Source organism: Lycium ferocissimum, chromosome 5, assembly GCF_029784015.1.
Source record: "Lycium ferocissimum isolate CSIRO_LF1 chromosome 5, AGI_CSIRO_Lferr_CH_V1, whole genome shotgun sequence".
Taxonomy (NCBI): domain Eukaryota; kingdom Viridiplantae; phylum Streptophyta; class Magnoliopsida; order Solanales; family Solanaceae; genus Lycium; species Lycium ferocissimum.
In genome coordinates, this window is record NC_081346.1 from 1,304,827 (window position 1) to 1,315,229 (window position 10,403).

Below are 10,403 nucleotides of genomic sequence, written 5' to 3' on the forward strand. Positions count from 1 at the left end.
TAAATGGCATATATATTAGTGAATGATATCTCTTTCTTTCTAGACTAGATCTGTAAAGAGATACAGTGCATCATGACAAAATCTAAATCAGGCAGCTGTAGGCCTATAGCCTATGGCATAGAGAATCGTACTGAGCTTTGATTTGAACACGTGTCTTTGGTAGGTGCGTTAGGTACTACAGAATATATTTTTTGGAATTGTTTTCCAGAAAAAAGTCTATATTCTGGTATTCGATTGCCATAACTTATGTTTTCAGGAAAGACATTTTTCACATCCTCATTTTTGACAGAACTCATTTTGCTTCCTATTTACCTCAACTCTTTAACTTCATAACATAGCTGCTTCAACCAACACTTAAGACATTAATACCAATCTCAATATTAAAAAATTTCAACACATTATCGGGTTTGCTAATATGTTCGTATCAATCTTTGATCACTGTTTTTTCCAGAAAATATTTTTCACTCTCCAACCAAAAATTAGAAAACATTTTCCGAAAAATAACTTCCGCCATACCGAATACACCATCTCGGGTTCTCGAGTCAGGTGCTAGCTTATCAAGTTTATCCTCCCAGCCTCACAGGCCTCATCAATAATGGCTGCTTTACCACATGAACATCAGCGCGAACCACGTCCAACAGCTAAGAAGTGCCATCATCTAATTTTTGGACTATCAACTCTCAGTCCGCGATGGAGAGGAGAAAAGAACTCACAATCATGAACGACTAAATATGGCACGTATCCAGCGCCTAAGCATATGGAGTCAAGTAAGCACATGTTAAATCACAAGATAGTCAAAATATATAAAGCTTAAGTTATTTTGATTCTTAGATTCAGGATTTAAAAAGTTTCAGGAGGTGGTAGAGCAAAAACATTTGAATACATCAATATACTGATACCAAAGAAATGCTTTTCTACAATCCATTTATATTTTGATCCTCTCTATGTAGGTATTGATGTCCAACATCTAACTTAATTGCATATAGATGTTATTAAACAAAGATCTATTGAAGAAAATGAACTTATCCAGAAAAACTAATGAAGAAATGGAAGATTTCTACAACAAAACGATTTACCACTTTGTTGATTAAAGATCATGTTCCGTTTTTCATAGATGATTGTACAGTCAGTCATGAATAAGTTGCATCAAGGAAAAGGAATCAAGAGAGATACCTCTGCATGGTAATATTCCGAGAATGATTCGTAATTTCCTTGCAGTATGTGTTAATGTCCACAATTGCAAAACCAGCTCTTCCAAACAAGGTCGATGCGTAAGCCTCAGAAAAGTAAAACGAACACTGAGACCATAATGACAACGATTTGATTAAAGTTGATATAGAGTGAGACAGCATGGATAACCCAACAAACCCGGTAAAATACTTACAGTTCCATCACCTCGGAAATAAAAATTCTCACTAATCATCTGGTTTCTATCATGCAGTTTCACCTGAAACATTTGTTGTGTAAATTCCATGCCAAAAAAACAGCTTTCAGTTCCAGACTTCTATCAAGTGAATCACTTGTAACAGAAAAATGGTTCAAGCCAAGATTAAAATGTTCGACATGAATGATATTTATGTGAAAGATGTTTCATTTTTAGAATGGAAACAGCCCATACAGAATGCTCTTCAGTCAGATTTCTCAAGTTGATTTTTTTACATGGTCACTCAACTAGTAGTTATTATCTCCGAAAGTCACCTTTCTTCTTGATTCCCATTTTTTTCAACAAAGAAAGTGATTTTCTAAGATAATAACTACTTATTAGTTGAGCGACCATCTGAGAAATCAACTCCAGATTACTCTTTAGCTAAAGAACTTCATTTTTCCGATCAACAAAGGGCCCTTAAAGAACAGTTATACCACTAATCAAAAAGATGATAATTAACGTGAAATTGAAATTTTAGCTACATGATAGTATTTGGTGTCTGCATCAAGGCCAGGAACACCAAGGTTCACCCCAAGTACTTCCATTTTGGCAGAGGTATCTGAAAAAAATCTGGGTATACCGAGTATCAAATAACACAGTTATTTCAACAATAGGAGAGCAAAGAGAAGGATTTATGTTCTTTGCCAACTGAAAATAAGTAAGTACTTAGTATGCAGCAGTATCTTCCTGTTCAAGGAAGGCAGTGAGCACTGAGCAAACACTTTCTTAATAAGATCACGTGTTTTCTCCATTTTGTCTACTGAGCTATTGCAAGAACAGCAAAGAAATACGTAATCTTCAGCCTTCAACAGTTTAAAAGATGTTTGACTATACACAACCATTTCCTCTCTTTTAGCCCCCTAGGAAAAGAAATTGGTCTTTTCTTAACAAGCGAAACCCCATTTCCCCCAACTGCAATTCCTTTCCACTTCTAACCCTGACCAGCAGAGCTGATGACATGTCTTGTCTTATGCGTTTCATGCTCTGGTTTGAGACAAGAAGAAGTGAGACACGGAGAACTCCCTCGCATCAGGTATATCTGAAGATCCAAAGGCTGCAGCACATACGAGGATTTACCTGAGCAGAATCTCCAATTGCGTAATCTCGTAAAAGAATGTGACCATTTGGCTGCAAAATGAGATCGCAAAAGCATGACACACCCATTAAATAATCAAATAATAGAGAAAGAAAAAGGAAAATGAGGTGAGTTATCTCCTGAGCTCATGTATTACCTTTAGTACTTGTTTACAGTTCTCCAGAATTGAAGCCATCTTAGATGGAGAAACTGCAGACAAGGTAAAAATCTACTTTAAAAAGTTAGATGCTCATGTAGACATACATCTTTCCCTTAGAAAGGAGATATGATGGTTAAATTGCTTTTAGGCAAAATACTATGCTTTAAGCACTTAATACATATTCAGATTTGGTTACAAGTACTCACTCCCTTCACTTACCAAGGTTACTACATCAACAGTAAAAGGCGTGACATTATCACAGAGATCATCCTTTGCGGCATCACAGACAAAGACATTCATCTTTTTGGCACTGTAATTTTCATGTGACTGCATCATATAGAATAAATAGCTTTAGGAGTTTGCGCGGGACTGCATAAGTAGCTTTAGCCACAAGCATGCCATAGAAAAGCAAGGGCTATACTCTGAGTTTGTCATACCGTAGAGAACAAGCATAGTTCCTCAGACATAAGACTTAAATCGCAAATAACAGACTAATCAAATGAAAACTCACAAATCTGAAGAACAAATTTTGATATAACAGAGAGTCATCAAGAGAACTATGTCATGGATGCTCAATGAGATCCTACGCAGACCACAGTAAGTGCAATGCAGGTGAAATATTTTAAACTAAAATGAAAATGACAAAGTGATAAATATTGTAGATATGAAATGTTAAGTTTGCTGATCTTAACCGATAGACTAAATTCATGGAGCTAAAAAAGTATCAAAGAAGAAAAACTGATATAGCAGCTAATCTAAGATAAAAATGAAAGGGGTACTGACTTGAGATCCTATCCAGATTACAGCTAATGCAACAGGCGTAAAGTAGCCATAACACTTAAAAATACTTTTATAGCTGAATGCTAGAAGTTCCTCTACGCAAGAGGAGAACATTTACATGTATTCCATGTGCTAATCAACACAGGTACAACTAAACAAGTCCAAAGAAAAGATCTCGCAGCTGGATGAAAGGATCTTCAGGGCTAAATTGTAGTTCCAACTTTTAGCATGGCGAGTAATGCCAAATCCAATTATGTCATACGAGTCACACCATATTTGAAAGAATCATTAGCCCATTAAACTGTGAGGGAGCAAATACTTGTTTCCCTTTTTCTTGGACCAAAAAGTGACTTTAAGTAGCTTTCTTTGTTCGATGTCTAGGGAATAGTACTGATTAAACAAAGGTATGATAGTAGGTAAACTGGCAGTCTCTATGACTCTAAAGTTACTCTTGATGACAACACAAGATAAGAAGGTTAGACAAACCTTAACGAGTGTTATTGCTTTAGGTGAGAAATCACAGGCGTGAATATATAGCTTCGGAAACGTAGTGACGAGAGGAAAAATCGTATTCCCCGCTCCACAACCAACCTGTCCATATCTATTCAGTTAAAATCTTCAATTAGCTACTACAGTAAAAGTACATTTACATAAGCAGTAAAATCACCTCTAACACAACCTTCCCATTGGAAGATTCGATTTCATCATCAAAATAGCTTCTCCAATCCTTCTCCAAGTAGTGCCGGTCCTTGAAAAACTGCCAAATATACAAATGTAAAATGAATTCAACAGTCCACCGATGCTGAGGTGGCACATAAATTTTGAAGGTGTCTTCATTGGAGTGCTCAACTAACACAAGAGGCCAAGTTTAGCGTCTATCTATGTGTAATGGAAACTTGTATGAGAGAGAAAAATAGGTGATTAGAGTTAGAATTAAAGAAAAGTTGGAGCTTGTTTTACCTTGTTATTGTGGAGCTTGTAGAACTTATCCCAGTACTGTTGAGACCTTCTGCTGTAATGGTGGTTTTCACTGTTACTGGTTAATGAAGTCCAACATCCAATAGTCAAATATCTCCGGCCGACACGTGGCGCTGGCCAATTCGACGCAGAAACCGTAACCGGAGGACCACCGGCTGCATGCATTCTTCCCTCCGTATATGGTTGGTTTGCTAGGCGTGTGGGAAATTTTGGATGAAGTAACATTGGAACGACGCCGTATAAGTAACTAACTACTGTGGTCCACCTAGGACTTGACACCTGTCATTTTGTGCTGAGAGTTACAACGCCTTAAACATTGACGGCTGAGAGTTTTTAACCTGAATGTTCCTTTTAACTTATAGGATTTGTCTAATCTAATCCTTAAAATATGCTGTAGTAATAACACTTTACATAAACAGTCCTGCTTTCTTTCAAACACATAAATAGTCCTGCGAGTGCTTCTTTTTGGGTCACCTTTGGTTTTCAACTAAAGTTTTGTAGCATGTATAAAAGGATCGAAATAGAAATTTAATTGAACGGTAATGTCTACAGTCTACCTGAGGAAGTTGATGAAGCATTTCCTAGTCCACCTTTTTCTTTATATATAATCGTGATATCTAGACTAGCTTGCGCGCACCTCAATTATTTTTATGGGATAGCTGTTACCTCCTATCAGCAACAGAGACTTTTGTCTAAAGCAAGGTTCGAACTCATGACGCACACCTAACTCACACATGACACGCTGCGCTCTTACCACTATACAGAAGCCCTAGGGGCAAGTCAACCTTCCATATATATAAGCAAATCAAACTAATAGCCTAATTTCATTCTTGTACGAGAAAGATAAAATCAAATATTGATGATAGTATCGAGACTCGCACTATTGATGATACTTTTAGAGAAATTCTTAAAGATGATCATAAAAAATAGATGTTGGGATACTCAAGTAAGTAGAACCATGGTCAGACCTTCTTATTTATCTTTGGAGTATCTAAACTCAAAGAACATATTTTGTTCAAATAGCTTATATGTGTTGTTGTGAATGAGTCTGTCCATTTAAACTTATTTTGTTTGTTTCTTTTAAACGAAAACCAAGATATACACTCAAAAAACATAGTTTGCTCAATATCATATTGTAACTCAACAATAGGTGTGGGTTTGATTTTCATCACCACATTTTTCCTCCACCAATCCCCCCAATGTAATGAAAAAATATTCAAAAGGAAATTTCTTAACGGATCAATTTTTAAACTTAATGGACCATTTATGTCAAAAACACAAATATCAAAGGTCTAATGCGAATGAAATTTCTTCCCCCAAGAATATTCAATGGAATTGAACCGGTCAAAATCCAAGTTTACAAACCCGGTTCGCCTAACCCACACCAACTTAAACAACTTGAATCGGCCTATTTATTTAAAACTAGCCGTAATTGAACGCAACCACATTCTAGAGTAGTAGTAGTGGAATATACAAGAATAACGAACTCAAATATAAACTCCGTGACGTAAATATATTTTAAAAAATAGACATAGAGCGTAATTTCCCTTATTTCTCAACATTTTTTTGTGCGAAGTGCCCTTCAAATGAATGATCTTTAATTTTTGCCCCTTTCGCCTAATACGTTCTAATCCCGACTCAGTAAAAATAAAAGACAATTTCGTAAGATAGAGTTTGTAGCAAAGTTAGGCCTATTCAGGTCAAAGTTAGGCCTTAAGATAAATTTTTGCCTTATAGGTATAAGGCAAAAAGTAGAGCCTTGCGAATCCAAACTTTACCTTGTGATTTTTTTAATTTTTACTGAGCAGAGGTCGGAACCCGAAATCAAGGGGTTCTAACGAAGCGCAAAAATGAAAGACCATCCAAAATAAGGGCATTCCTACTAATATGCAATTGAACCGGTCAAACCGTCAAAGTCCAAGTTTAGAAACCCGGTTTCCCTAAACACACACCGACAAAAAACACTTGAACCGGACCGATTTTATTAAATCGCCATAAATAAACCCAACCACATTCTAGAGTAGTACCTGTAGCGTAATATACACGAAAAAAGGGAAAAAGAAGGAACCCATTTTCTTTCTTATTGGGTTCTCTGCAAAACCCTAGCTCAAACCCTAGATCAAATCAAAACCCTAACCATGGCGTATTCATCTAATAATCACAACGCTAACAGCGACGACGAGAAGAATCGCCGTCTTTACAACCCATACCAAGACCTAAACATTCCAATCCAAAATCTCTACAAACTCCCAACTTCACCCGAATTCCTCTTCCAAGAAGAATCCGTCGCACAACGCCGATCATGGGGCGAAAACCTAACTTACTACACCGGTATCGGTTATCTCTCCGGCGCCGTCGTGGGCGCCGGCAAAGGTTTCATCGACGGCGTTAAAGCATCAGAACCAGGCGATACTATGAAACTTAGGGTTAACAGGGTTCTAAACGGGTCGGGTCATACGGGTCGGAAGTTTGGTAATCGGGCTGGTGTTATTGGATTGCTTTATGCTGGTATGGAGAGTGGTATGGTTGCGATTAGGGATACTGATGATGTTATTAATAGCGTTGTTGCTGGTTTAGGGACTGGTGCTTTTTATAGAGCGGCGTCAGGGATTAGATCAGCTGCTGTTGCTGGTGTTATTGGTGGTGTTGTTGTTGGTCTTGGTGTTACTGGAAAACAGGCGTTAAAACGATACGTGCCGATATGAGATGAGATTTGTGCTGGTTTGCTTTTGGATTTATGTCCTGTTTTTTTGTTTCGGAAATTTTGATGATAACTTGAGAAATTGCGTTCTCAACACTTGGGAAGTAATGTAATTTGGCATGAAAGTTGCATGCTTTTTTAGATATATTTAACAATATTTATTGAATATATTCTGAAATTAGGTAGATGAGATTTTTTATCTTGAATAAAGTTGAAAAAACTGAGTCTTGATATGCTTTTTTCATTGCTACTATTATGTCAATGCTTGTGTTGCCGGAAAACAGGCGTTAAAGCGATATGTGCCAATCTGAGATTTGTGGATGTCCTGTTATTTTTGTTTTTAAATTTTTGATGATAAGTTGAGGAATTGTGTTCTCATACCAGGGAAGTAATGTAATTTGGTATGAAAGTTGCATGAAATTTTCTCTTGAATAAAGTTGAAAAAACTGAATCTCGATATGCTTCTTTCATTACTACTTTTATGTCAATGCTCGTGTTGACAGATTTATGTAGATGATAGAATGCATTTTCCTCTGTGTTAGTTGTTTTGGTGGTGGAAGAGTTTTTTGTTCACTCTCTGATGCCGAATGAGTTCTAGGATTTGGTGAATAAACTATTGGAAATTAATTACGGTTTTCATGCATAGAAGTCTGTCAGTTATTAATTGCATGCATATGTATATGCTTTGTGCAGTATCTGCAAAAAGACTGGAGACACAAAGTAGTTGAATTTTGGCTAATCACTAACCTTAATTGAAGAAGAATCTATGCTATCATAAGATGCCTTGTGCCAGAAGGTGCTCCATCCTCAGGCATTCCTTTTAAAGAGAGTAATAATGTGAAATCTTATTTGATTTCTAAGCAGTTTATGTGTTGTTATAAATGAGATTACTTGTCAACAAAAAGTACTAGTCATATTAGATGACATGGTTATTTTAGAAGGAAAAAATCTGTTATCCAGAATTTTATGTGCTAGGGCTGCTAAGATTGAGCTATACTTCGGTTGTTTTTCTTGGCCATGATTATGAATGAAAATACTTTTACTTGATCAAAAATAAAAAAAGATCGTGTTAGACTTAGTACTTGGATATTTACCAAATGGTAAGTATAAAGAAGAAGAATGAGTTTTATTCTCTGTTTCCCAGAGGACTGATTTCCATTTTGGTAAAAAATACCGAGTTTTTTCAACTACACTTAACTTCCATATTTCCTATTGTCTATATGTTTTTGGTTGACTCGGTTACAGCTCTTTGTACTGCCATATGATGTTTGGGTAATTGCGCAAGGGCTTTGAGTTCCATGCCATTGATATGCAAAGGATGGAACTTTGAAATGATTCTGAGTTTCACCCCTTCTGATGGCAGCTTTTATCAATGATTAATGTTGAGAGCCTGAATTTTATGTGCTAGTGCTGCTAAGGTTGTGTTAGACTTATATATACTAAATAGTAAGTATAAAGAAGAAGAATGATTTTGATTTTCTGTTATATGTAGGAGCGGAGAAAAGATACCATCTTTTTTTTTCAATGTACTGACTTCCATATTTCCCTACTGTCTATATGTTTTTGGTTGTCTCGTTTCTAGCTCTTTGTACTGCCATATGATGTTTGGGTAATTGCGCAAGGGCTTTGAGTTCCATGCCATTGATATGCAAAGGATGGAACTTTGAAATGGTTCTGAGTTTGCCCCTTCTGATGGCACTTTTAATTCTCTGTTTTTGGAGGAGCTGATTGACATTTTGGAGAAAAAATGCCATCTTTTCTTTCACTATACTAGCTTCCATATTTTCCTATTGTGTGCATGTTTTTTGGTTGTCTTGTTTCCAGCTCCTTGTACTGCCATATGATGTTTGGGTAATTGCGCAAGGGCTTTGAGTTCCATGCCATTGAAATGCTAAGGATGGAACTGTGAAATGATTCTGAGTTCACCCCTCTGATGGCAGATTGTTGTAAGTGTATGAATTTTATGTGCTGGTGCTGCTAAGGTTGTGTTAGACTTAGATGTATACTAAATGGTAGTAAGTATAAAGAAGAAGAGTGGTTTTGATTTTCTGTTTTCTGGACGAGCTGATCGACATTTTGGAGAAAAAACTACGTCTTTTCTTTCAGTATAATACAACAACAACAACATACCCAATGAATATGTTTTTTTTCAGTATAATAACTTCCATATTTCCCTATTATGTATATGTTTTTGGTTGTCTCATTTCCAGCTCTTTGTTACTGCCATGTGATGTTTGGGTAATTGCGCAAGGGCTTTGAGTTCCGTGCCATTGAAATGCTAAGGATGGAACTTTGAAATGATTCTTAGTTCACCCCTTCTGATGGCAGTTTTTATCAGTTGGTAGTGTTATCTGAATTTCGTGTGCTAGTGCTGCTAAGATTGTGTTAGAAAAAAAAAATTGTGTTATGATATAAAAGAGATTCCTCGAGACTTAGATGTAGAGAGGAAGAATGAGCTTGATACTCTGTTTATAGGAAGACTGGTAGTGTATAGAAACCTGTCTTTCCTCTCACTGCATCAACTTCCATATTTGCCTATTGTCTGTATGTTTTGGTTCTCTTATTTCCAGCTAGTGTTTGGGCCCCCTTAGTTTTTTGTCTTTTGGTATTTAAGGTTTTTATCACAAACCACACCAAGTAAATGCTGTATCTCTACGATGTAGTTACAACTCTTAAGTTGCTCAAACACTTCCCTCAGCCATGCTACCTTCATCTCTTGCCAGATTCTACATATAAATCTTGCATGTAAATGTGTCATGAACCCCTTGTAATTAATGAATGCAGCTTATCAATTTCCATTGAATACACCCGACCTCACATCATGTTTGTGCGTTTATAGGAGATCATTGAAGTTATCTTAATAACCCCTTTGAAATTAATTCATGTGGTACCTTCTATTTTGATACATAATTTAAGAGAAGAAAGATCTTTGAAATTTACGATCCGACACAAAGATAACGAATTTAATATTTGAAGTTAAGGTATATATGCGCTTCAGAAAATCTGTGATTAAAGGCAAGCAGGAAGACTGGAAATGAGCGGTAGATACAAAGATAAATTTAAAATTTGAAATTCAAGATTTGAATGTATAGGTATATATACGCTTTGGAAAATGTGATTAAACGCAAGCAAAAATAATGGAAATGCACATTTCAAAGTGATATCGTATTTAAGTCAATAATGAAGACATTTCTTTGTTTTGCCCTCTGTATTCTGAGAGTTCTGATGCTACTATATTCACTTTTGCTTTAGGCACTGCTGACACTACGTAAACAAGAAACAA

At 36.3% G+C, this 10,403-nt stretch overlaps 2 protein-coding genes across 5 annotated transcripts; one reads left to right on the top strand and one right to left on the bottom strand.

Moving 5' to 3' along the window:
* Positions 1 to 354: 354 nt before the first annotated feature.
* On the bottom strand, positions 355 to 4,709 carry LOC132055322 (tRNA N(3)-methylcytidine methyltransferase trm141-like). Of its 4 annotated transcripts, none has more exons than XM_059447082.1 (9): positions 4,402 to 4,692; positions 4,109 to 4,198; positions 3,928 to 4,032; positions 2,881 to 2,988; positions 2,659 to 2,730; positions 2,504 to 2,554; positions 1,385 to 1,447; positions 1,174 to 1,298; positions 355 to 749 (listed from the first exon to the last, which is right to left on the bottom strand). In XM_059447082.1, exons 1-9 carry the CDS (start codon positions 4,642 to 4,644, stop codon positions 716 to 718), a joined length of 891 nt encoding a protein of 296 aa, XP_059303065.1. In that variant the 5' UTR covers positions 4,645 to 4,692; the 3' UTR covers positions 355 to 715. The 4 variants fall into 4 exon arrangements, 2 of the variants coding, with proteins under 2 accessions (XP_059303065.1, XP_059303066.1); XR_009414561.1 differs by lacking the exon at positions 355 to 749 and adding an exon at positions 1,909 to 2,410 and having other exon boundaries at positions 1,249 to 1,298; positions 4,402 to 4,709; XM_059447083.1 differs by lacking the exon at positions 2,881 to 2,988 and having other exon boundaries at positions 4,402 to 4,696.
* Positions 4,710 to 6,448: 1,739 nt separating this feature from the next.
* On the top strand, positions 6,449 to 7,351 carry LOC132055323 (mitochondrial import inner membrane translocase subunit TIM23-2-like). Its single transcript, XM_059447084.1, has one exon. The coding sequence runs from the start codon at positions 6,558 to 6,560 to the stop codon at positions 7,122 to 7,124; it is 567 nt and encodes a 188-aa protein (XP_059303067.1). The 5' UTR covers positions 6,449 to 6,557; the 3' UTR covers positions 7,125 to 7,351.
* The last annotated feature ends 3,052 nt before the right edge of the window (positions 7,352 to 10,403 follow it).